The sequence below is a fragment of the Microtus ochrogaster genome, chromosome 22 (genome assembly GCF_000317375.1).
Source record: "Microtus ochrogaster isolate Prairie Vole_2 chromosome 22, MicOch1.0, whole genome shotgun sequence".
Classification (NCBI taxonomy): Eukaryota; Metazoa; Chordata; class Mammalia; order Rodentia; family Cricetidae; genus Microtus; species Microtus ochrogaster.
This window is the reverse complement of record NC_022023.1, coordinates 19,761,516-19,788,692: the sequence shown is the minus strand read 5'-3', so window position 1 is coordinate 19,788,692 and position 27,177 is coordinate 19,761,516. Positions and strand designations below refer to the sequence as shown.

The 27,177-nt window shown below is 48.4% G+C and overlaps 1 protein-coding gene across 1 annotated transcript in view; it reads right to left on the bottom strand.

Moving 5' to 3' along the window:
- The window catches only part of St8sia2 (ST8 alpha-N-acetyl-neuraminide alpha-2,8-sialyltransferase 2), a 73,122-nt gene that overhangs the window by 4,065 nt on the left and 41,880 nt on the right, over positions 1–27,177 (bottom strand). Inside the window, exons 4-5 of the mRNA XM_005357755.2 lie at positions 22,590–22,847; positions 15,888–16,181 (exon numbers count right to left, since the gene is read on the bottom strand). Of these exons, the coding sequence (XP_005357812.1) occupies positions 15,888–16,181; positions 22,590–22,847 (552 nt within the window). The remainder of the gene's footprint in view (positions 1–15,887; positions 16,182–22,589; positions 22,848–27,177) is intronic.

Below are 27,177 nucleotides of genomic sequence, written 5' to 3'. Positions count from 1 at the left end.
AGTCTCTGAGCTCACTTCCTCTTCCTCCCAGCGTTCTGCTCCGTTCACTCCTCCCATCTACGTTCTAACCTATCAGGGCAAGCAGCTTCTTTATTTAATCAACCAATGACACTCCTCCCACCTACGTTCTAACCTATCAGGGCAAGCAGCTTCTTTATTTAATCAACCAATGACCTTCCTCCATCACATGGTAGAATATACCAGCAACCCAGTTGTGCAAAGGTACAACACACGCATGCAAACATTCATTCGCACATGCACACATGCATCCATTAGCCATATACATTATAAATAAACACACACAGAAACAATAAAGAAATGTGTTCGTGAACACTTCCCAAGAAGAAAGAAATTCTATTCTGCCCAGCAGCCCACCTCCTGCCTCCTGTGACTTCAAGTCACATGTCCTAGGCTTCCTTCTCGGGAGATTGACAACTACTGCTGATTAAACCAGGACTACGCCTTGAGTTGGAGCTTTCCTGTGCATGCGTCTATGATATCTGGGGCATCAAGATAAAAACTGGCACCCATGGTTCCCCATGTGGGAAGCGGCAGTACCTTATCTTGAACACAGATCCATTGACAACTGAAGCAGGGTTGGCTGTTTTCTGTAATGGGCCGGGCGATAAATGCTTTTGGGCTTTTGCAAGTCTATGGCTTCAATTATGACTATGCAACCACGCTGTAGTTAAAGCATGAAAGAGCTACCGCCAACATACACAAATGTGTTCAGGCTTGGTCACATTTTAAGGAATGTTTGTTTGCCTAGTGCCCACTGCCTCACAGACGGTTATTAGTTTTCTCCACATCATATAGGTAGACTTCTTTCCTCTCAGTGTTTCCCAGAAGCCCCACCCTCTGCGGCAGCTGACCTTCCCTGACCGTGTGTATAGCTTCTCTGCAGAGCCAAGGAGCTCTGGACTGCAGGGCTGGACTCTGTCTACACGTTAGTTCCAAAGATCTGTCACTGGATCTTACTAGCCATCTTGATTAGGGAGTCAGTGTTTCTTGCTGTTGGGGCTCTGTCAAAGAGAGATGGGAGGAAACATGGAGAAGGGCAGGGAGCAGGTTGTTGACAAGACAGCTCAGGTCAGTAGAGTGCTGTGTGTCTCTCTGTGCCTTAGCCAGAGCCAGAGCAGGGAATGGGCCATCTGTGCTCTGGATGAGGACCCATGCCCGGAGGATGGAGGTCTATAACTCAGATGGCTCTTGTTGCTAGCTCTCTGTGTCTTTTGAGAAAGTCACTTCTCTCTGATGGACCTTATTTTTCCCTCACACATAGTCCAGATACCTCCAGGTTCAAACATTCCACAAGAACCTAGAAAAATCTCTGCAAGTGAGAACCCTTCTGCTTGTTGTGATTCTTGCTGTATGGATCCAGAGCTCACCCTGAGTGGTCCCCACCTGTTTATTTGTGGTCAAAGCTCTGTTTGACCCTGGCTGCACTGCTCTAATAGCCAGGCTCCTGTTCCAGTGCGAAGGCAGGATTGCTGACCACTGAGCTGGGGCAGTGTGTCTCTAAACCAGACCCAGAGCACGATTTTCTGTCTTTAAACAAAACACCTCCATGGGACTGCATCCCATGGGCCCAAACTTGCCACTCTTCCGCTGAAGGGAAGGCCAGTACCTCAAATGAGCCTATTACATTCATGCTGGAGGTGGAAGGACACTAGAACAAAACATTTATTTGTTGATGTGTGTGTGTGTGTGTGTGTGTGTGTGTGTGTGTGTGTGTTCCTTGCAGCGACTTTAGCTGGCAAGGAGGGGTGGGGATGTAAAGGCTTCCAAGAAGTCCAAGAAAACTCTTTACACACCATGGCTTGTTCTGCAGCTCAAAAAAGGAACCCAAAAGATTCCAGAGTCAACCCTAGAGGAGTTCCTTGCGTCTCTGTTTGGAGGAAGCACTGGCTTCTGGATCAGATGAAGTCACAGATGCCTAGAAACCCATGCAATTACAGTAAAGTATGCAATATTTCCAGGTTTGCTCAAATAAAAGGTGTTCTGAGGACTGCCACAATCTGCCCCTCCAACAGAACTGTCTGTCTGGTGTGATCTCAACGTCCCTTTGGACCTTGAGATAGAAAGCAGTGGTCCGGACGGTCACAACCAGGCCTATGATTCTTCTGGGCACAGCGGGAGCTGGGCGGTCCTTTGGACAACCGTGGTTGTTCTGTAGGTCTGTCACTTGGAGATCCTTGTCCTTGTGTCTCCTCCTATTTTATGCTGTATGAACCTAGAAACGTCTTAGCAACTGCTTTTCCAACAGGGAATCAGATGGAGTGAGAAAATGAGCCGAGCAGCGGCCCTGGTAACTGCAGGCACAACACAATTGGAAAACAGCATGGAGCAAGTCTGTGGATACAATACAGACCTGTCCTTTCTTCTCCATACTGCTCACGTTTCTATGGTGATGGTCGGCCACTGTCCTCCAGCTCCTGGGCAGCTCTCAGAAACCTATCCCTGTTCTTCATGCATTTAAATTCCACAGTGGGTTCTCTGCAGGACCCTCCCTGGCTACACCCTTAGCTTTGCCTTTCCTTTGCGGGCACCAGCCTTCCCAGTATGATTGGCCACAGCTCTCTTCCAAGGCCCTGTGCTGTGTCATAGTGTATCCCCCCCCCCCCCCATCAAGATGCTGTTGCTCTTTTGTTCTGGCCTCTGGGCTGTAGCTGAGGTCACCTGCGTAATAATTTCTTTCCCAGGCTGCTGAATTCTCACGGGACTGTAGGGCACATGCTTGCTTTTCCGTTATATGCTGGGTTCTCGGGGGGTCATCTGTCTTGCTTGCTGCCTCTGTAATGAGGTGCCAGGATTGTTGAAGAGGTGTATTATCACTCAGGAGGAGGGAGGGCTGATTTGAGAATGGGGGCGCTGTGTTGAGTCTTTCCTCCCCTCACTTGAAGATTCCACAGGGCTATCGCCTACTTTCAGTGGGTTAGGGTAGGGGCAAGGGTTGGGGTGCCACTTGTCTAAATGAAAATATACTGAGAAGGCGAGGGGCAGCCCATGTGTTGGGAGTCCCGCTGTGGTCCAGGATGGGTTAATTGATGTCCCTCAGTGGCTGCGAACTTCTTCCGTCTGGTCACAGAAGCAGTATGCTGGCCTTTTGTGTCTGCTCTGCTCCCCATAATGCAAATGGGCCTGGAACTCTGAGGGGGGGAGGGTCTCCTCCCTAGTCCTCTTGAGCATAGGAGGCATCAGCCAGGCTGAATTCACATTAAGACCCACACCGTGTGGCCCTGGACATATCTGGTTCGGAATCGATAGGCTAGGTAACATCAGCCAGCCTTACTGTAGACGAGAGAACTCCATGGGGACCGTGAAGCTGGAGATCATAAGCCAAGTGGGGAATTATTACCACTATCCCAAGAATCCACAGGATACCCGAACCACTATTGTGCTTACTTGGGTGTTTCTAAAAGGCTCTTTTGTGATGAGGTTTTTTTTTGTTGTTGTGTTTTTATTTTATTATTATTTTTTTTAAAGGTGACACCCGGAAGGACAGCCAGTAATGGCAGGTCCTCCCACACATCCTGGGGAATGTTCATCTGCCTTAACTGACACACATTCACACTGGAGAGCTTGCCCTTTGCTAAGCTAGCCTATTACATCTCAACCCCGATGCCAAGTTTCTTAATTAGTTGCCCACTGTACCACCAGGAGCTTCAGCAGATGCCTAGGGCCCACTCCCAGTAGCCTGCCCACTGAGATCCCTCCGTTAAATCCTGCTCCGACTAGGAGGTGGATCTTTAGAAAGAGCCAAATACGGGTTACCTTTGGAAGGGAAGGGGGGACAGAGTCAGTGTAAGGACAGACGAGAACTCAGGCAGCTCAGCAGCCTGGCAGAAGGAAAATGGGATAAACTGAGAGTTGGGCCATAGGAGAGAAAAATGGGTGTGCAGTCTCAGTGTTGTCGTATCAAAGGGGGCAGTGGTGACAGTGGCGTCTCCAGGAATGACCAGTTTATGGTTGCACTGAAGGCTGACACTAAGATTTTCTGATTTAAGAAAAAAAAAATAACACCGATATTCGGATTTGTTTTTTCATATACATTCTCCAAATTTTAAAATGTTGGTAACTAATTAAAATGCCTTTAGAACATTGAGTGTATTCAGTGGTAGAGCACTTGCCCGGCATGCACGAGGCTCTGGCTTTAACTCCCAACACTGTCAAAAATTTTATTTCTTGAAAAATATCCTGTGAGACCTTATTGGGTGGGTCAGAAAGACTAGGCCTGAGGCTAGGATAGCAGCCTCCTGAATTAGCCTGCTCTTCCTCTTTGGGTGAGCAGAGGCCAACGTAGTGGACGAGGGAGGTTTTCTAGAACAGGAGCCAGATTCATAAGCACACAATTAGACAGGGTTTGGCTGTAAGAATGTGTGTTTCCGAGTCTCGGCCTCTGGGGCATTTTTCACCCTGTGGTGATTTCGTAAGAGTCAGAGTTAGGGCAGCATGGCTGTAGCTACAATTAGCGTTAGCCAGAGGCCATCGAATGCTGTCCCTGACATTTTCCAGGGACACGTGAGCCACTGGTGGTGCCCTGCGCATGGGTTTATTGATGCTTCCTCCCTGAGCTAACGCCGCCAGATGCCATCCTAGGGATTTGTACTTTGTTTACTTTCTGATAGTAGGGCCTTAGCAGGGGAAGGCTTTCAGTAATGGATTTCTTTTTAGGTCAGTAGTGCTATGTCCAGAAAGGGGGTGGGGGAAGAGGTGAGTTTAATCAATGGGACAGTCACCCAGCCAGCAGGGGAGGGTGACATATTCACGCTGGGATCTCCCCCACCCCATACCTGTCTCCACCTCTGCCTAAGCTTAGTTTCCCCAAATTAAGCGCACGCATTTCACCTTCCTGGAAACAGTCTCTGTTCCCTTTGTTCCTCTAGCTCCTCCCTGGCTCTCAACCTGTAATCATCCTACCTGATCACCATGAGCTTTCCCCCCTACTCCTTTTCGGTACTTAGCAACTGGGTCCAAGGCTTACTTAGATTCCTTTGTAGGATTCAGTCATCCAGCTCTCCCTGCCTGCTGTACCTGAGGACCTAGACAGAGACGATAGCATTTCTCCCCCACACATCCCAGCATCCTTGCGACTAAGCTGGGTCATACCAGCGGTTCTGGTGCCCAGTCAACAACAAGAGAGGCTTCTTCTACTTCCTCTTCCCTGATCTGGAGGTGGGTTGCCTAAAACAAGATGCATCCATCAAGGATCTCCAGACCGCTGACTGGAAGAGAGCCTCGAACAACTCTTATCACATTCGGTAAGAGTGAGACGCAAAGACCGCTGGGACTGGAGGCTTTGTCGATGTAGCGGGTCTGGAAATGGTGGTCCTGAGGTCTCTGTGTGCCAAATATCTTCTATACAAATAAAACTGAAAAAAGGGGAAGATGTGGGGAAGCAGAAAGGGACCGCTCACAGTGTGTACAGCTTTGGAAGTGTAAACAACCGGGACTGGAAGAGGACACCCAGCTCCGCAGATCCAGTGCCAGATTTTCCACCCAGAATTGCTAACTGGGGAAGGTGTTAATGGCCCACAAGTTTCCAGCATAAATGGAAGTGTGATGGCTCTTGGCAGAGGGACCCACTTACTTCCGGCTCTGCCTCCAGGGTAAACAAGAACTCCTGAGCCACATCAGACAGGGACACAGGGACACAGGGGCTCTGTTTAGTGAGCAGCTTGTAATAGAAGCTAGAGACTGTATGCGGCTGACTTGCGGAGGATTCCATTCCTTGGGATAACAACTGGGTGTTAAAACACAAACTAATTAATTTTGCCTTCCCAAATGAGGTTAGCTGGGTGCATCCAGAGAGTTGTATTGACAATGCACCTTTAATATCCTAGTCTTGAGATTTTAATTAGAAGGCAAAGTGATCTCAAAGAAGGCAGTAATTATTTTTCCAATTGGCCACCCCAATGACTGTGACAGTTAAGCACCGTATTTTATGAGCATGGACAGCAATCAATGATGATTGCCAAAATCTTTTCATCTTTAAAGTGCCTCCTTCCGTCCCTGGATTTTTGGATACGGTATGTGGTGAGAGTAGCGGCTGCCACTGGTTAGCGGTTATTCCCCCATATGGGACAAAGAGGACTCTCTCCAAGAAGCCAGTAACACTGTGGGACAGGCCCCGTAATGTCCTTGAAGGGTAGGAGTGTCTCACAGGGAGATGTGAAGGGCACTTGGTGATGCTTTGTGTAAGCCTGGCAGCAGAACATGGAAGGGAATTCACTCTGATCTGAAGGTACCACACACAGCTCATTGCTGTTCTTTCCTTGGGTATACACTGAGGTTTCTTTTGCACCCTGGTTTATCTCAGGATAAACCTGCCCGTTCTGCATAACAGGTAAGTTCTGGCTTTTATCTTAGAACCTGGGGCTGTTGTCAAGAGTTGGTAAAAAGTTCAGTTTGTAAAGTGCCTGCCTTGCAAACATGAGAACCTGAGCTTAAACCCCCAAAAGCTGAGGGTTAGCCTAATCTTTGAGTCTTGAGTCCTGTGCTGAGACACTCCCACAAAAAAAAAAATAAAAAATAAAACAAAACAAAACAAGTAAGTGGTTGATACTCTAGGAAAGGCACCCAAGGTTGACTTACATACACACATATGGATACATATTTACACGCACACACACACACACACACACACACACACACACACACACACACACACTACTGAAGCCATGAGAATGAGGGAGGCTTCTGGTCTCTAGCTATCCAGGCTTACTTACACCAATGTTCTACCTAAGCTCACGTATACCTGAAACATGACTAGACTACCAAAAGTTTCAGTGACCCTACGAGTACAGGACAAAGGCAATGGCTAGTCAGGTTGGATACACCAGTGATCTGGGCCTGCACACCATCCTTGTCACCACTCTACCCAACTGCAATTGCGGCATCTTGGTTTCCCACGAAGCCCTTTCCTAAGGTTTATTGGTCAACTGCTCTTGAATGCTCTCAGTTGCCACTCCTCTTCCTGCTGAAGCCTTCAGAACCTCCTTGAATGGCTTTGGCTCTGTGTGTTGCTTCCCTCACCACAATGCTTTGTTTGCCTCCCATTTCCTCCCTCCCTTCCTTTTTTTTTGGTTTTTCGAGATAGGGTTTCTCTGTAGCTTTGGTGCCTGTCCCGGAACTAGCTCTTATAGACCAGGCTGGCCTCCAACTCCCAGAGATCTGCCTGCCTCTGCCTCCTGAGTGCTGGGATTAAAGGCGTATGCCACCACCGCCCGGTTTTCCTCCCTTCTTAATTCTGTAAGGAAGTTGATTGACTTCCTATGTCGGTGTCACCCTAGATCCTAGCATAAGGCACGCATGAAGTGCACACTTCCCAAATCTCCAGTGATGACTGGCACGTTGAGCTCATGGGTCACTGTGGGGGCACACCAGGAGAGGTGTGTGGGCTCACTCAGCTTTATCCAACGCATCCAGTTGGACCAGGACTGTGCATGCGACAGCTAACACCAGTGTAGACAGCACATTGTCCCAACAAACGAGTAAAAACCATGATGCTGGTCATTTGAGGGGTCCCTCCTGTTACAGCGCCTTGCCTGTAGTGAGACTGTTTTTCAAACTTAACTCTCACCTGTGACCCTAGAGGGCTCCGGAAAGACAATTTGTTGAGCTTAAATTTGTGGCCAGATTCTAGAGTTTAAACTGATGCTGCCTACAAACAGATCTCATTCAATCTTGTTCGTAATCAAAGGAATCCAGTTCCAAACAATAATCAGCTGACAGTTTTTAGTGGCTTGGTAGAGACGACGAAAGTTGATAGGACATAGTCTGGAGAGGTTCTGGGAAAGCAGGTACCTTCAGTAATTGTAGGTGAAAGTAAATTGGTACCTGTTACTAGGGAGGAGACTTTGGCGCTATCCATAAAAATCAACAAGGCATGTATCCATCTCCCGTTTAGAAGACACGTCTAAAGAGCAAGCCCACAGATGCACAGGCGTTAGCAGAACTCATCGTAAGTGATGGATAGATGGATGCCTGATTACTGTAGCCAAGACTGGGAACAATGCCTTTGCCTGCACAGGTGATACGCCAGATGTACCACATCTGGCCAGGCAGCTTTGCGGGACCGCGAGGTGATATGTATCCATATGGAACAATTTTGGGAGTTTAGAAAGGTGTGAGGGGACACACATTCCCCATGTGTGAAAAGAGACATAGATACCAAGAGCCAGTTTCACTGCTTGCCTTCTAGAGTAAGACAAGAGATGAGGAGTTTAACTTCCTGTCAACCAAACTTCCCTCATATAATTTAGATTTTTCTTTTTATAATGTGCACTGTTATTTAACGCACACGCGCACACACAAACACACACACACCCCATTAAAAATGAATGAGGCTGGGAGATAGCTCAGTTCTTAGCATGGAGATGTGAGCCTGATCTCCAGAGCCCGTGTTTAAAAAGTCGGGTGTGCTGGGACATGTTTGTAATCCCAATGCTGGGCAGAGAGAGACAGGGAGACCCCTGGGGTTTGCCGGTCAACCAGTCCAGTTTAATTGCTGAGCTTCATTTTCCTGTAAGAGCCTGGGCATGGGGAAAAATGTGGATGATTCTTGAGGAATGTCATCTCTGGTATTGACATCTCTGGTACACCCTTACACACACACACACACACACACACACACATACACACACATGTACCCACATACATACACCATCACTATCCACCACCACACAAGCACATACATGTACACAAATAAATAAATGCCCAATACTACAGACTGTCTTTCTTTTCTATAGATGGTACTTCCAGAAAGATAACTCTAGTTCCTTGATTACCTGCCCACTGGAGCAGACTGGGACCAGCCAGGAGAAGGATGTGGACGAGGAATCCACACTCTAGCCTGGGGTGGCATCCTTGGAGAGAGTGCCATCCCTGTGCTGGGGTGTCCCTTTGTTCTTTGCACCTTCCACCCTCTCACCCAGCCCTCCCTCTGGCCTCTAGACTTCTGTTCACAGTGACAGATGGCAGGGCCCCCTCCCTTGACTGTCCCTTCTAAGCCCTGGCAGGAGGGGACCTGACTCAGAGCCATCCCAAGACCAGGCTCAGCATTGCTGGTACTTAATTTGGCACCAGTTCACAGGGTGTCTGATGTGGGATTTCCCTCTGTATGCTGTGATTACCATTGATTAATAACAAACACTGCTTTGGACCTATAGCAGGACAGAACTTAGGCAGGGAAAGCTAGGCTGAATGCTGGGAGAAAGGAGGCGGAGTTAGGGAGAAGCCATGTAGCCCTGCCAGAGACAGACGCTGGAAATTTGCAGATAAGCCACTGCCTCCTGGCAATACACAGATTAATTGAAATGGGTTAAATTAATATGTACGAATTAGCCAATAAGAAGCTAGAGCTAATGGGCCAAGCAGTGATTTAAATAATATGGTTTCTGTGTGATTATTTTCGGGTCTAAGCTGCCGGGCAGTCAGGAAACAAGTGGTCTCTCTTTGCAACAGATTACTAGCTGCCTCCTTACTACAGGTGTCTGCTCAGGACAAGCAGGCCGATGCCCCGCCCAAGGCGTGGCCCTCTCTGTAGGTCACAGCCTCCCTTGTTGTAATTAAATTAGAACCATTCATGACCAACTGCTGAGGAGTTTTCCCACTTACTGTGCCTCGCTCAACTGCCTGGCTGGCTGTCCACTCTGCTACTCTCATTCCTGACCAACAACAGCTAGCAAGGGCACTGGGCCACTCTGCTGGCTCTCAAAGCCTTTGGGAGAGCTGCTCCTCCTGAATCTTTCTTGGTATTCGAAGGTAAGCTCTGCCAGCTCCAGGCTTTCCACAGTGCTCTCTGCTTCTTGCAATGCCCAGGTCACTATCTCAGCTGGGCTGGTAGCTGCCAAGTGTACTGATTCATTGAATCAAAGAATTCTGAAGTGGGGTATAACTGTTAGGGACTGAATTGTATTCTTCAGATTCATTGGTTGAAATCTGTCCTAACTCTCAATACCTTGTCATGTGACCTTATTTGATGATAAGATCTCATAGAAGTATCCAAATTAAAATTAGTCATAGTCAAATTATAGATAGTCAAAATTAGGATGGGCTTTAATCCAAGATATATATCCTTGTAGATGTAAATGTTTGTGCCACTTAGTGTGAAGACAGCCTTCCTCTGACAAAGAGAGACCAAGATTCATGTTTCATAGCCCTCACAGGGGACCGACCCTGCCTACATTTTAATTTTTGGGTGTCCAGCCTCTAGAGCTACGAGACAACCCATTTCTACAGTTTGACCATCTCAGGCTGGTACTTTGACCAGGCAACCCTCACAGAACAATGTATCAATTCTGTGGGAATGACACAGATTCCCCTCCTCACAGCCCCTGAAAGGGAGCTCACTCTGCCCAGACATTTCAAAAGATACTGAATCCATCATTTCTTAAAGGCGCTACCTTGTTGCCGAGGCTCTCGGGTGTTGGGATGTTTTTACCGTGGGCCAGATGGTTTCCTCCCCTCAACCCCTTTCCCTCACCTGCCCTGCAGCTTCACAGGCTCAATCTAGTGGTTCCTCAAGGGCTCTATTTCACCAGCCTAAAGCACCCTGGGAGCCTTTAAGTGTCTGATGAGAGCAGCTGACTGAAGGAAGATATTCTCGTTCTCCCTAGCTCCTTCTCTCCCCAAAACGTTTCAAGTCCTTGATTTTTCTGCTATTGTGGTCCTTTTGCAGTTGGGTACCCCCAAGTGCATGTGACTCTTCAAGTGGGATCTGGCCATGCAGAGTAACAAAGCGATCCCTGACCTACCTACCACGTAAAAGATGTCAAAACATCCTTTGCTGTGCCCAGAGAGCATGGGAACCTTTGGGGGTATCCTATCCATTCATCCACTCAGTTTCAAGTCACCATTGTTTTCTGCCTAGCTGGAGAGTTTGGGATTTGTCAGAATTCTCAGTTTCTTCCCTCTGATTGGCTTCGCTTTCACTCTGAGACTCTGAATACTGAGACTTTCACTAAGATCATCTCACTTGTGAATTTGCTAAGTGAGCCACTGGCAAAAATGGAGACAGGGTCTGAGCCTGGCTGCCAGCGTCGCAGAGGTCTCGATAAGGTCAACATAAATGTATATGATGAATGAGCATGCTCAAAGGGTCGGTGGATGGGTGGGTGGAGAATGGTTGGTCTGGCATGGCTATGGGGAGGTGGTGGTAGGATATGTAGACACCCCAATCTTATATAAGCAGAGACCAACTCTGGCTCCTCTCTTCTCATCTGTGAGAGAGACACTTTACCTAACATCTGAGTCTTGATTTCCTTCTGGGTTAAAGGTATCCTATCCACAAGGCTGTTCCAGGAGAAAGCTAACATTTGCCCCTTTTATTCTCCTGATTGTTTTTTTTTTATTTTTATTTTTTTATTTTTCAAGACAGGGTTTCTCTGTAGCTTTTTGGTTCCTGTCCTGGAACTAGCTCTTCTAGACCAGGCTGGCCTCGAACTCACAGACATCCGCCTGCCTCTGCCTCCCGAGTGCTGGGATTACAGGCGTGCGCCACCACCGCCCGGCTTATTCTCCTGATTGTTAAACAGGCCACACGCAGCTCTTTTAGTTGCCACGAAGAGCCTCATCACCACAGCTGACTGATACTCTGGGTAAATAAAGGGACTACGCAGATGGCACATACCTGTCTGCTCTCCCTACAGTCAGGGACCCTGGGACAGCACACTGTGATATTTTCTGGTGAGCCCTCCTACTTGCAATGTTTCTTTCTACCTCTCTTATGAATCCCTGGATGGATAATCTTCCTAAACTGGGCTCACAGGTGTCTGTAGTTTTCCCATATCTAAAAACAAATCAGAGTCAAGATGACTGCCCCCCATTGTCCTTCAGGTGCAGCTCAGTTTAGAAGAGGCCACGGTCAGCGGCTCAGAGGACCTAAAATTGTGGTGTCAACTGGTCTCCACTTATTGATGGCAACAGTTCTGAAATTTAAGCCATGCACCAGAATCAGGCGGACCTGTTAAAACACACATTGGTGTACGTTTTCCTACGCCTTGTGGTTCTGAGCGTCTGAGGTGACGTGAGCATTCTGCCTCGCTAACAAACACCCAGGTGATGCTGATGCTGTTCATCCAGGGCTTACATCGAGAGCCGCTGGGGCAGCAAATGGAAGTGCAGGTCAGGGATCAAAGATCACCTCACTTTGTCCAGGCCACAGATCCACCACCACCGTCTTTGCGGAGAAAACAGGAGTGGAGGGTTTTGTTTTACCTCTGCATTTTGTTTTTATTGTCTTTTGGTAGTGCTGGGGGCTGGAACCCCACGTTGAGCTTCACGTATGCAAAGCAAGAGTACCACACTCCCAGCCTATCTTTGTCCTTGGTAGCCTCAGTATCATCTTTCTCTATTGTTTGCTTGTTTGTTTTGTTGTCTGCCTGAAAGATAATGCATTTTTTTTTTTTTGGCGCTGTTATTGCTTCTCTTACTACTTCTACAAGCTGAAGCCCATTTTGGCTTTGGTAGTCTTGACTTTATTCTTCCTTTGCCGTTTCCTGGTCACGTGCACTAGAAGTAAGCAGAAGCTGATGAAGAGCAATGGAAGGGTCCAGAATCTGTCGCTTACGAGGCGGCCTCGGGCAAATGGGTTACTCTATGAGACTCAGTTTTTCCATCTTTAAAATGGGGATAATGGGACTAAGTCTAGTCTTGTGATTACATGGGACAAGGCTCAGCATGGCGTCTGGCCCCTAAGCATAGTAGCTAAGATAGCATTGTGCCCCACATCTATTTTTCCGTTTTTCATTTCGGTTCCACCACAGCACATTCAGAATGTGTGATGGAACTGGTGACGTCTACGCAGGTTTGCTTCTCTTCAGAAGGCTGTCTCAGGTGCAAAGAAAACAGCCAGGTGAGTCAGGGAAGACAAACCCATCTGGTCCAGGGATAAGAAGGTTTTAAGGAGATAGCATCCCACTAGATGCTATTATGTGTGTTGCAACTCTGAAGTGTTTGGACAGTTCACCTTGTCCTGGCTGTTGGGAAAGCTGCCCCAGGCCCTGGATAACTGCTATGTGGACACAGAATCTCTATGCCAGGGCGATGCTCCCAGGCCCACTGATCTTCTCCGGCCCCTGCAGATCTGGACATGAAGAGGCACAAATCCCCACTGCACCTGATAGACTGGGAGGCAGACGGTAGAGTCTATTCTTGGTCGTGCGGCTTACTGACTGGGTCACCTTGTATGGACCACCGGACGTTCCTTAGCGTTAAGAAGTGAAGATACTGGCATGCCTCAAAAGTTGCCTCTCCTTGGAGATCCTCACCAGCAAGCAGCACGAGTGCCGGATTCTCCAGGTCCTCACAGACGTGTGTTGTCTTCTGGCCACTTTATTAATTTGTTTGATGACAGCTATGCTTCTAGGTGAGAAGTGGTACCCCGCTGTGGTTGTATGCTCTCTGCGGTCATCTGCAATCCTGAATGGCTTGTCATATGCTAATTATCCAATTGCGTGTCTTCTGTGGAGAAGTGTCTATTCAAATCCTTCTCCCATTTTCTGAATTGGGTTGTTTGTGCTTCTGCTGTTAACGCTGTAGGAGTTCTTTACAGGTCCTGGATGTTCATCCCTCACCAAACTTACTACCTCCAAATATTTCTGTCTATTCTATAGGTTTTTTTTTTTTCCACTTCCCCAATTGATCATCATTTATACACAGTCGGTCCCCTGCCTTCTTCTCCACCATCCCTTGGACAGTTCTCTCACGATTTCACTCTGCACCCCTTGCAAATATGTTCTTTCATTTTTCAGTGAACCCCAGGTAAGGCCAGAGATGGAGGCAAGTCCTTTCCCAGGGACACAGGCTGCCCACTTTCTCACCCCAAGGCATCTCTTCTTGTCCCTCCTCTCCTGGCTCAGAGCTGGAGGGGGCAGCCCACCTGTTGCTCCTGCAATATTCCCTCTTTGGACTGCTGGCAGAGAGAGCTGCCTTCTTCCCCGGGATCAACAGCCTGTTTGTTTAAAGGGCTCATTACTGCTGCTTAATGCTATTTTGACAGATGAAAGTGAGTCAATTATAGCTAAAAATAGCTCTGGCTGCAGAGGTTTCTTCCAGGTGGCTGCCTGGCCCATCCAAAGGACTTTTGCTCTTGTTGCAAAAGTTGTCTGCCCCAGGTTATCTTCCAGAACCTCCAAATCAACTCAGGAGGGGCCTCCTTCTAGGAATAAAAGGCCTTCAAGGCTTGGGGCCTAAGCCCCGGAGAGCGAGGTTACTCTGACAGGCCCACTCTGACAGAACTCAGTGAAAAGATGCTGAAGAGGTTCCCTGGGGCCTCTGTGTCCCTCTGGAACAGGGGTCACTCTATCCTTCCACCCTCGAATGTGGTTACCCTTGTGGTTTGTTTCTTGAGATCTGTCTTGGGACCAGGATATTCCCTGTGATCACACATAACAAAATATGTCCAATTTTGGTTATAGCCATGAATGTCTTAGGGTCATCTTTTATTCAAGAGCATAGGTTCTATGAAGGGGATTCAGATGGCTTTCCAGTTATTATGTTGAGGTGCCACCTTGGAGCGTTGCCATGTGCCTCAGTTGGCAAGAAATCAGTTCTGGGGAGCGTCCACTGTCTTTGGAGTAGGGCTGTGATTGGCCCGTTGGTTGGGTGGACAGTTGGATAGGTCAGTAGGTGATACATATTCCTGACAGACATATCAAATCTATATCTAGGCAGGTACCCAATTCTTCAAAACCTACTCCCTCCCGCCTCACCACCTAGGCTTCCGTAGATTCTCTCATATGCTAGAATATAGTACCACCATCCGCCCATGTGCTTAAGCTCTGACCCCAAAATGATGTGACCAGAGATGTACTCAATACCATCTGTCCCCAGTGCTCTGTCCCCAGCCACCATCAGACTGCACCTTTGCCCAGAACCATCCAGACAAACTATTCCTGAGTTTCCAACTAACAGCAATTAGGAAAAACATAGGTACTGTGTTTTTCAGGATTCTAAGATTTGGGGGTGACTTCTGACCCTGTCATAGATAACTGGAACCAAGGGAGTGAGGGCTTACCATCCAGCTCTGCTGCTTGCTATGACCCAATTTGTGACCCCAGGAAGTCTCCTGGCCCAGAGCCCTGGGGAGTGGGCCTGTGCCTGATCTCACAGTTGGGAAGAAATAAGAAGGAAGTTAGGAATTACCAGTCTGTCTGGGCTGCTGAAAAGCCCAACTGGTTCAATGTGGATTTAATCAATTTTTAAATTTTTTTTTTTTTTTTTTTTTTACTGTTTTGAGACAGGGTCTCATGCAGCCCAAGCAGGCCTTAAACTCACTTTGTGGCTGAGAATGACCTTGAACTTCTGATCCTCCTGCCTCCCTCCAGAGCCTTCAGTTACCACATCCTGGTTGTGCAGTGCTGGGGACTGGACCCAGAGCTTAGTACAAGAATCAAGGATGGTGGTGACAACAGTGTTTACAATGACAGTGCATCTGTATTAGTTGCTGTCCAGATGTTATTTCCTTTAGTCTTTACACTCCAGCAATATTACCCTTCCCACTCCCGATTACTGATGAGGAAATTAAAGTCTACAGTGCTTCGGGTGACATGTTGAAGTCAAAGCCATTTGCTCCTGGTGGAAACCACCTACCTGAGATGGCGGGTATGTGACAATACCTGTCACCATCTTCCTCCCCAAGTCCATTGCATCTGTTCACATCGAGCCTCAAAACAACCTCCAATTACTTCCTTAAGAGCACAGGGAGTAGGGAGCTCACCCAGATGAAACCCATCTGCCATCCGCCCTCATTGCTGATAGAGCTTCCAGAAAGGCCAGGAAGCTCGCTAAGAACATTCAGCTACCGATGTGGAGATGGAAACGCATCTGAGAGGCAGCCCTGTGTACCACTCACACCCAACCCTCCGCAATGATGCCGCACTCACCCTCGGACTGCGTGCAGCAGGCGCAGGGAAGGGTAGGCCGTGCGGACGTTGACGTGATGCTTCAGGATGAGAGCGTTGACCCACTCCACACGTTCTTTGCCGCCCCGGGCCATAAAGGCAGGGATCCACAGGATGCTGCCATTGAGGCCATGCAGCCGCTGCAGCAGCTTCTCCCGCCACGTGGCGTTCACCAGGTCCTCAAAGGCCCGCTGGATGACTGAGGGGTTCATAGTCACTAGGTCTGTCTTGAGGCCCACGTCCCGGGCATACTCCTGAACTGGAGCCAGGTTGCACCTGAGGGGTAAAAGGCAACCTGGTCATTTGGGATGGTCCTTCTGACATGAACTTTACTCTGTCCTCTGCCTCTTCTTGCTTCTTTCTTTTTTTTTTCTGTTTTTTTTTTTAAATTTTATTTATTTATTAAGGATTTCTGCCTCCTCCCCGCCACCGCCTCCCATTTCCCTCCCCCTCCCCCGATCAAGCCCCCCCTCCCTGATCAGCTCGAAGAGCAATCAGGGTTCCCTGACCTGTGGGAAGTCCAAGGACCGCCCACCTCCATCCAGGTCTAGTAAGGTGAGCATCCAAACTGCCTAGGCCAGTACATGCAGTAGGATCAAAAACCCATTGCCATTGTTCTTGAGTTCTCAGTAGTCCTCATTGTCCGCTATGTTCAGCAAGTCCGGTTTTATCCCATGCTTTTTCAGACCCAGGCCAGCTGGCCTTGGTGAGTTCCCGATAGAACATCCCCATTGTCTCAGTGTGTGGGTGGACCCCTCGCGGTCCTGAGTTCCTTGCTCGTGCTCCCTCTCCTTCTGGACCCGATTTGGACCTTGAGATTTCAGTCCGGTGCTCCAATGTGGGACTCTGTCTCTGTCTCCTTTCATTGCCTGATGAAGGTTAATATTCAGGAGGATGCCTATATGTTTGTCTTTGAATTCACCATTGAATTCACCTTCTTATTTAGCTTCTCTAGAATCGCGAATTATAGGCTCAATGTCCGTTATCTAAGGCTAGAAACCAAATATGAGTGAGTACATCCCATGTTCCTCTTTTTGGGTCTGGCTTACCTCACTCATTATTTATTTATTATGTGTACAGTATTCTCAGTATTCTGTCTGCATGTATGCCTGCGGCCAGAAGAGGGCACCAGATCTCATTACAGATGGCTGTGAGCCACCATGTGGTTGCTGGGAATCGAACTCAGGACCTTTGGAAGAGCAGGCAGTGCTCTTAACCGCTGAGCCATCTCTCCAGCCCCTTCTTGCTTCTTTCTTTCTCCTCATGGATGCATCATGGGTACTTGATTGGTCTCAAGCGTTTTCCATCTCTTTCTTCCTGTCTCAGTGTTTACTGAATCCCTGTCATATCCTTAAACACAAAACGCCACTGGAGGTCAGTGTCTAAAAGAGGAAGCACAGTGCTGGCCCTCAGCCCCCACAACGAGGTGGCTCTTAGTAGGTGTGTCCTGGCCCATTAGGTGACACCTTAGAGGGGAGACTCAGAAGACAGATTTTCAGGTTCAATACTCGGATCTGACACTCTCCACCTGTGTGGTGACTTTCTCAGCCTCTGCATTTCCCGCGAGGCTTCCATGACTTTGGCTGGTGGCAGAGACCACAAGAACAGTGGGTACTCAGGATGCTCCTGGACCATAACGAGAACATAGCCCATGGTAAGTGCTGTCATGTGTCTATCGGGGGTAGGAGACTATCAGGTGTCAGAGGGGGGAGGGAAATCTAAAGGACGGATGAGCAAAAGAGCCGTGGTGGATAGCGACGGAAGAAGAGCTTGTCTCTAGTTTGTAAAGTCAGAAGATTCCCACAGAGGCTTGTTAAAAATAGGATTCCCCAGGTCCTGATTCAGCAAGCCTCAGAGCTTAGGAATTTATATGTATATATGTATATGCATGTGCATACATATACTTTCTAAAAATCTCTTCCTCTTTGGGTTCTAAGCAACTTTAAAAAAAAAACCATGATGCTATGAAATTTGAGGCACAGGAAATTTGCCCGAGGGCAGGGAATGTGAAGCAGTATGGGTGTTCAGAGGAGGGACATGAATTGGTCTGACCAGCACGGATTCCATCGGTGAGACAGGGAACAAGAGGGATGTTAAATGAGACATCGGAGGCTGGATATGCAAGGGCTTGTCTCCGAAGGCAGTAGGAAGCCATCCGAAGGATGCTGAGGGAAAGAGCAAATGGGCCGATCTGTATCCTGCTATCTCTTGCTGAACCAGTCAGCCTGCCTATTCCCCGAAGGACCGCCTTGGGTCCCTTTCCTCCAGAGTTCTGGCCCAGATGTCAAAGGGCCTCTGGGACTGAGTCTGCAGGCAGGAAGCGCTTACTGTCTTCCCTGGAGACCTGGATGGGAAGAACGATCTTTGGATCAGGGGGAATTAATGGAGAACCTGGAGCAAGTATGTGCAGTGTGGAGGCTGACGGTGTGTTAGCTTCACAGTGTAACGCAGACACCATTTGCCTTTAAGCAACAACCTCTCTTCTTTGCCTGGGGAAGAAAGCCAGTTAAGTGGATAGCACACTGGCCTCGCTGAGTCCTGGGCTACACTGGCCACTTGGCTAGTATTTTCTCCCTCCTACAGGTCAGTTCATTTTTACTGTGAACTTGTATTAATAACCCCATTTTAGAGACAGAGAAAGGAAGTCCTCAGCTACCTGTTAACTTGCCCAAACTCCCTGAGCCAGGAAGGGAACTATTAGGATTTGGAAGCTTGTGATCTCTTGGGAGCCTCACCCCACCCAACACCTCTTCTCCATCCCTTGCCTCAGCTTTGCCTTCTCTGGCTATGGCTAAATCTTATTGGGGCAAGAAATGCCAGGGACCTCTTCAGATGCCCCTGCTCCATGCCACAGAGAGTGGGAGATACTTTCAGCACAGTGGCCTGTCTGGGACCACCCATATCTCCCGCTTACTCCAAGGCCAGCTGAGCCAGCCTTCCAAAACTTGGCTGATTAAATTGCCCCCGTCAGGCTCACTGGAGATCGCCACTGCTAACTGTAACGGGGCGAAGGAGACAGCACAAGTTGAGTGGGTGTCAAGCAGATTTGAGGGCTGCTCAGGTGATGGGGAACATACTGACTGATTACTAACATAAGGACCAAAAAGACCCCCGCTGGAAGAGACATCAGGGTATTTGTGCCCTCCGAGGGCAGGGCAGTTCACAGCAGTGGCTTCACAACCTACATGGGGTTGGGGTGGGAAGTTGGGGGGGGTCTGTGGGACTCAAGCTTGCCCAGTGATATGTCTTAGTGAGGACATTGCCACTAGGCATGTGTGGGTCGTGGGGGGGGTGAGCAGTTGAGACACGTGTGGCCTCTGAATGTTTCTTCCCACTGACATAGAATACATGATTTTTTTTTTTCATTTAAGTGGGGTCAAGTCCTTTCTGACTTTGGCTCTGGCAGAGGCGCTCTCGTTCAAAGAGAATTCTAGGAGAAGAAGCTGCACAGCAGACAGGCCTGGTTTCTGGCAGGAAGGGAACTGGCCCCTTTCAGAAATAACTGTATCCACAGGTACATGTGGAGTCAGCCTCAAGATGAGGGGAGCAGTTTGGCTTCGAAGCCAGGCTGCCAGCTCCACAGCCTAACCCTACTGTGTAGCTAGTCACCAGGATCTGGGCCATCCGTGCCTCAGTTTCCTCACTGGGAAGGGACAGTGGGACAGTCCTGAGGAGTTAAGTAAACTTATAGGTGTGCACAGGCCAACACCAGGTGCCGTGAACATGCTATTACTAACGCGCTGAGGGGACAGCCTATCTAAAGGGTCTATGCTGATGGTGATTTCCCCGAGTGTGTGTGTGTGTGTGTGTTGCTAAGAAGGAAGCTGAGAATGGCATCTCTCTTCATCCTGGCATTGTACTCTTGTGTCATCCTCTCAGGCCTAGCTGTCCCGGCCATCACTGTTCCCAGAAGCTGGCGTGTAACCAGCATCTGCTCAATATAGCCCTCCCGGACTTGCTTCCCCATCCTTCCCCTTGTGGTCTGCTCTTCCTCGTGGAAGGTGGTGCACACGGCAAGTTCACTCTGTTCCACGAGTCTTGAGACCTACTAGGGCTTCTGGGGTCCTGTTCCCCAGAAGTTTTCTGAGAAAGGGGCCATGTCCTGTGTGTCCCTCACATAGAGTGGGGCAGAAACGTAAATGAGGAAAACTAATTTTGCAGACTTTGATAGGTGGAGACAGGCATCCGTTAGGAGGGACTGTTTCAGTATTTGGCATTGGCGTGCAGGCCTGTGGAGCCCTGCCGTGTGCTAGGCACACCAGGACCTGGAAATCAAGGCACAGCCACAAAAACGCCTATCATTTCAGGAGCTCGCTGTCTGGGGGTAAGGTAGTACAGTGGAGACACAGGGTTTATAGAGAATGAATACTCGGTGACCCATCATGTGGGGGACACAGGGCATGCCCACGTGTGTTATTTCACCTAACATTCATGACATCATGTGTGATTGTGTGTGTGTGTGGAAGTGTGCTTGTGGAAATGGGGTCAGCAGAGCATGCTGAAGCCTAGGCTCTCTCTGTGCATCTTGCATGCATTCATGGTTGCATCTTGCATGCATTCATGGTTGCATCTTGCATATAATTCGTTGCCGCATCACACATAAACCCCCCCTATGGTCTTGTGGGAAACCCAGAGACTCAGGCTTACTTCATATCTCACGCCTCTGTATTTCAATAAGGCAACAGGTATACATTCCCATTAAAGTGTGGAGAAAGCTGGCTTAGCATCTGGAGAGGCTTCATAATGGGGACGACCTTAGAATCAGCCAATGCAAACCAAACATTTCACAGATGAAACCAAGGCCCAGGAAATGGGAGTGTTCTACTCCAAGTCGCTTGACAAGTGATCATTGGAGCCAAGACTGAGCTTCAGAACCCACACTGGGAACTATGGGCTGACCCTGGCCACGACTTCTAGAAATTCTTTTGGGAATCCAGCTCATAGGAGAAGGCCAAGCATCTTCAGGGTGAATCTTTTCTCCACAGTTAGGAGTGGGGCTTAGTGTGGCTTGGGAAGCTGACTGTCGAAACGCATTACTCTGCCTGTCCTCCAAGAGTTATATGAGGTTGGAGAGACTTTCTCACTGCTGGCTGCACCCCGGAGGAGAGCTGACCCTGGAGGAGGCTTTGCCCCGTGTCCTCCATTTTAACAGCCATGCTCCTATCCTTCACCTCTCTGGCTTCCAATCAGACAAGTTCCACACATTTTCCTTTCTTTTCCAGACCCTCTCTTTAGACTGGAGGGCTTAGAAATGTAGGGATAAGAGCTATTGGCTCTGCTAGCCACAGAGAGACCTGGTCAGGGGGAACAAAAAGGAAGTAATGGGTACCCAGGCTATTGTAACACCTCCAGTCTCAGGGGATGCAGGAGTGATTATACTAATTTCTTCCCATGTCCTCAGGTTCAGGGAACTCGCTGGTCATGATGCTCCCAAAACCCCAGAATGAGAGATTCTCTTTGCACAAGGGCAGTCCTAACAGCAGTATGAGATCCGGCACACATTTCTGCCAGGGCTGGGAGCACTTTGGGATGAAACTTGAGGCACCATGTGTCCTACTTTTGTCTAGAAGACAGCGATACCTTGTTTCTGAGTTTGTATGGCTCGAGGGTTAGGTGTCAGGTCTATGGGTAACTATCACAATGTCCCCAGTGATGGCAAAACAAGAGCTGATGTCACAGAGAAAATGACTGTTGAGTTTCTTTATCACTCTTCATTTCCTAGGTTTTGACTACAGGATACTAAAGTTACAGGTAGAATACGCCTTCCAGAATACTGGGAAGACCTTTATGGCCCCAGCACAGGAACTACCCATCCAGATTTTCTTAATCCCCTTTGTGCCAGGCTCTGTCTAGTGTTCAGAGAACAAGCCCTTTCTGTAAGGGCCAAACAACAAATATATTCAGCTTTGCAGGCTGTGTGCACTCTGTATTGCTTTAGCAAAACATCCCAGCTTTGCCCAGAAAGCTAAAAGGATGAGGGTGGGCCCGAGTGGCTGTGTTATAATAAAGTTTTATTTACAAAGCATACGGAGGGCCATAGTCTGCCCACCTCTGAACTCTTCTTTCTGATTCCCAACCTTATAATCCAGAATCACCTGGACTCTCTGGGTCACACAATACTCCTGTCCTGTCCCTGTAGTGACTTAATAGAGTAGATGTTCACTCTGATTGGAAATAAGGATCCCTGTGATGAATCTTCATTGTCAATCTGATTGAATTTGGAATCCCCTGGGAGACACACCTTTGGATATGACTTTGAGGAACTTTCCAGAGAGGTTTGACTGAAGAAGTAAGCCCCGCCCCGAATGTTGTTGTTCCATCCTAAGGGCTGGGTCTCCAGGCTGAATAAGAAGGGGAGAAAGGAGCTGAGCACAGACATTTATCTCTGTTTCTTAACTGCAGATGTGATCTTACCAGATGCCTTATGCTCTTGCTGTCACGCCTTCTCCATCATGATGGACCCCCAGACCACGTGTGCAAACAAGCCCTTGCTCCTTTAAGGTGCTTTTGTCAGATGTTAGGGTACAGTGATGAGACAGATCACTAATGCTCCCCCAAAGCAAGTATGACAGGCAGTGCAAGTTGAGAACAGGAGGCACCTGACAAATATGTCTTGTTTCAGCCACCTGACTTAAACATACCTGCCACTTGGGGCCCAAACCCTTGCCGCCGATGGTTGGTTACCTTATGACGAAGCTGTGCGTGTCAATCTCCTGCCCACAGCCACTGTTCAGCAACACTCCCGAGTTGCCCACGATGGCACAAGTCTGAAAATGCTTATTCTTCAGGGGTGAGGTTCTGGGAAGGAGTTCGTAGAGGTTCTGGGAAACGTTCATTGTGCTGTCTCGATCAAAGATATAATGAATAATGTCTCCGGGCTTCAGGGTCCCCTTAAGGACGGAAATATCCTTCTCCGCATCCAAAAACTTTAAAATCTGCTTCCTGTAGAAACCAAATGAAGAAAGTCTCCATGCTGTGAGATGCTCTTAACAGGCTCAGATGTTCTACTCCACGTCACCCTACAAGGATGCTATCACCCAGCAACCAGGTGAGCATACCCTGAGGCTCAAATGCCTTCAAGGATGCTCTCTGGCTTTGCAGAAGGCCCTAGATGAAAGGGTGCTGCACCAACGCCAGGAAATCTTCAGTAGTGGGCAACCCCAGCCCTTTGGCCCAGCCTACACCAAACTTCCTGTCTTAGGGGAACTTTCATCAAACAGGGAGTCAGAGTGATGTATGCCCTGATTCCCCATTGGCCTCTGCTTTTCCTAGAAGGCGTCTACAAGTGACCATGGTGGTGGTGGTGGTGGGGCAGCAGAGGTGGCAGATATGTAGATGGGTCTGTGGAAGTGCGATGGGGAATCACTATTTCCACTTGTAAGATTCTGTGAGTGTAGCCTCCCTGGCCTGTGCCCTGACCCATTTTGTGTACTGCCTCTTATTTCCCTAGTGTTGTCTGGTGGGGATTGTGAATCATGACATCTCCTTGGTCCTACAGAGACGGGATCCTCTGTGTCTGTTCAGAACAGCGTGATCAAAATACAACACGTCATTCTCTAGGTTCTGGGGTTAAGTTAGATCTAGAGGAAAAGTTCTAGAAGAGCACAGGGAAAGGCTGGAAGACACTGGAGTAGGTGTCTTCATGAAATCACAAAAATTTAGCCAAACACAGCCTGTCTCTAGGAGTCTGAGCACCGGTGTGAGGTCTACTTATAGAAACCTAAGGATTGGAGCAAGGATGACACCCATAGGCTTGCTAACATGGAGGGGAGGGAGAACTCTCACAGGACCCACGACACTAGACAAGGAACTACAAACAACCAAGCAACACCAAAAGAAGGATAGTCTCCCCAGCTGGTTATCCAATGCCAAGTGGTCAGCCTTGAAGTCATACACACATATAAGCAACATACAGACTGAGCAGGTTGTGTTTATATATTTAGGACTATAAACATTCATATATAGATATATGTATGCACGGACACACCCGTATGTAACAATGCCATGAGTTTGAAATGGCAGCAGACACATGAGGGAGGCTGGAGGGAGAAAAGGGAAGGGGAAAATGATACAATTATATTTTAATTAAATTTTAAAAAGAGCTGCTTAAGGAGCTAGAGAGACAGAGAGTCGGCAAAGTGCTTGTCATGCAAGCTTGAGGGCTTAAGTCTCATCTCAGGAGCCCACATTTTAAAAAGCCAGGCACAGTGTCAGGTGCCTGTCATCCCAGGCTGGGGAGGTGAAGATGCACAGATCCCTGGGGCTCCATTGCGAGCCACTCTAGCCTACTCAGCAGGCTCTGGACTAATGGGAGACTGTCTCCAAGACCAATGTGGATAGCTTGTGAGGAACAATGCCAGAGGGTGACCTCTGCCTTCTGCATGCTCATGCTTACATACACACATGCATCCACAGATGACAGACACGCACAGAAAATGCCTAAGCCACCAGTTTTACGACATGGTGGTGATTGCAGTCATCCAGAGAAAGGAGCTGGGTGCTCTGGTCAGCTGGTCTAGTTGTATCTCGTGCAGCAGGTCCCCATTTCGCCTTTGAGAGCCGAGCCAGGGAAGCTTGTCTTCGATCCACAAGTGTTCGTGTGGCTTGCAAATGTGTGCTCATCTTCTTGGATGTGCCCTTGGTCACACTGAGCCCTGAGCCTGCAGAGCACCCTGAGGCAAGTCCTAGGAGAGTCGCAAGTCTGTATACTTGGAAAGGAGGAAGAATCTGGAAGCTGTGGCTGACACCTGAGGAAACCTGATTCTGTGGGGATCTGGGTCAGATGATTAATATACATCTAGGTCTGGGGTGTTCTGAGACAGCCAAGGGGGCAGCTAGCACCCCTTGGGGATGGCACGTTCCATCTTCTAGCCACTGCCTATTAGTGAGTGGAGTCTCCAGTTACTGCGCAGGGAGAAGCCACCTTGGCTGAGGACTTCTTACGTCTTAGCAGGAAACAAAAGCAACTTATTTACTTCACTTCATGAAAGACTATACAACTTGACACGCTAATATACTTTGTAAATTGCTAATATCCCTTGCAATTACTTACCCCAAAGTATTTAAAAGCAAAGAGAGCCCCCAGAAAGCTCATAAATAAATACCTCTGTGAGGGAATTAATTTCTAACTAATTATGAGAAATTACAATCAATTATTAAATATCATTCCAAATCACTCACAGAATCTTTTATTGTGAATAATTTTGGGAACTAATTGAGTAGAGGGAGATTCCTTTTCCCTCTGGGTGGAGGCATATTGTTCCTTCTACCGTGACTGCTGTCTACAGGCTCCTTACAGAAGCAATGGTCTCCTCTTCTACACAGACAGGGTGTGTGCGTGTGTGTACACGCATGTGCGCATCCACAACTGTGTGTGTGTGAGTATGTGTGTGTATACATATGTGCACCCCTGTATGTGAGTGTGCATGTTTGTATGTGTGCACATGCACTGATGTGAGTGTGCATGTGTGCACACGTGTGTGTGCATGTGTGCGTCTCTCTATCCCTCACTGTCTTTTCGGAGTTCCTACAGGAAAGGTCCAGAAAGAGCTGATGTGGGCGGGTGCTGGCAGTAGGATTTTACCTCAGGTGCTATAATGAGGAACATGAAATATGGTGGCCCACCCAAAATATATGGCCAACTCTCTGAATCCCTGGAACCTGTGAATGTGATTTTACTCAGAAACAGCATCCTGGCAGATATGATTAAGGATCTTGAGATGAGATCATCTTGGATTCCCTGTGGGCTCTAAATCCAGTGACAGTGTCCGGTGAGAGATGGAGGATGAAGTTACACTGACTCAGATACAGCCATGGGGACACCCAGGGCCCCCAGAAGTCAGCAGAAGCAGCAAGGAGGGCTCTCCTGGAGCTGCTGGGACAGCATTCAGAACTGCGACTTCTAGAACCATCTAGGGGGAGAATAACTGCTTGGTTTTAGCCTTAGGTTGGTAGGGGTTGCTGCTCTGTTAGCTCCATGGTACGCAAAGGAAAGGACATGGCTGTCAGGACAGTGCAACAGGGATGGGTCTCGCTTAGGTAACCCCAAAAGAGGTGCTGAGAAAGATGGCCTGGTGGCGGCTCCTCCAGGGGGCCTCTCAGTTGTTGGGCTCCCAGATGGCAACGCTTTTTAGTCCCACACCCTTTTTTTCCTCCCCATGAAGCATCTAGAACTATGGGGTAGAGTCACTGAAGGGGGCAACTCCCTGCTCTGTGTGATAGCGTATGTGGTCCTTCACCTTTCTTGCATAACTATCTGAGAGTATCCTTAGCTCTAGAACAACCCAATCTGGGCTGGGACGACAAACTGATAACCTGGGGGAATCAAACCTTTCCTTACTTGGTCCTGGCTGCCTCATTCCCATCCCCCATTCCCTGTCTTCTGTTCAGTGCTCTTTCAGCCCTGGTCACAAATCACATATTCAGAATGTGTGCATTCAGGATGTGCACGGCGCACCTGATAAACTCCCACTTACCCTTCAAAACATAGGCCAGCCTTACCTAGTAGCCTTCTTGGATCCCTTAGAAAATGAATGGCTCCCTTCAGTACAATCTCCTTAGCTTTACCTCTTTGCAAGATATAGCACCGTCTGGAGTGAACATCCTACCATGTTGTCCTGTCTCTGCTTATTTTTGTATTTTTTTTTGCCTAACTTGCCTAGTTATGGGCCACAGATCAGTGCTTTTGGAAATGAACATCGGATGGGTCAGTCATGACTGCATCTGAGCCAAAGTCCCAAGCACCAAAGTCATCATTTTCTCCATGTCCACCACCTGAGGATGACTGTTGTCTGAGGGTGCCAAGGCCAGGACAAAAACTTATCTCTGACTTAGACAGATCAGTCTCTTGGAGGTCGACCAGATGTCAGATCAATTCTGTGTCCCTCAGCTATAGCTCTGTGTTTTCATGTGGGTGGAGGTAGGGAGACAGTCTTTCATTCTTTAAGGGCCATGGGAGGTGGCAGACAAGGTGAAGGACTGTCACAGATTTGGGACATAAGTACCAGGTAAAGGCAAACAAGAAACAACTCTTTCTGCCAGAGAAAGATACCTGTGGCCTGCACTGCCCAGAAGCAGAGCTCCTGACTTAAACTGATGACCCTAGGAGGCTGGTCACACTTGCCACCTCCCCTTGCCTACATGGCTGCATATCCACATGGGTCAGGTGGCTGGGCTTGTCCCAGATTTTGATTTCTAATTGTCATTTAATAGATGGAACCTGCTTCCTCAGGAGGAAAACATTCATTTCTATCCTGGCTTCTTTAGATAACAG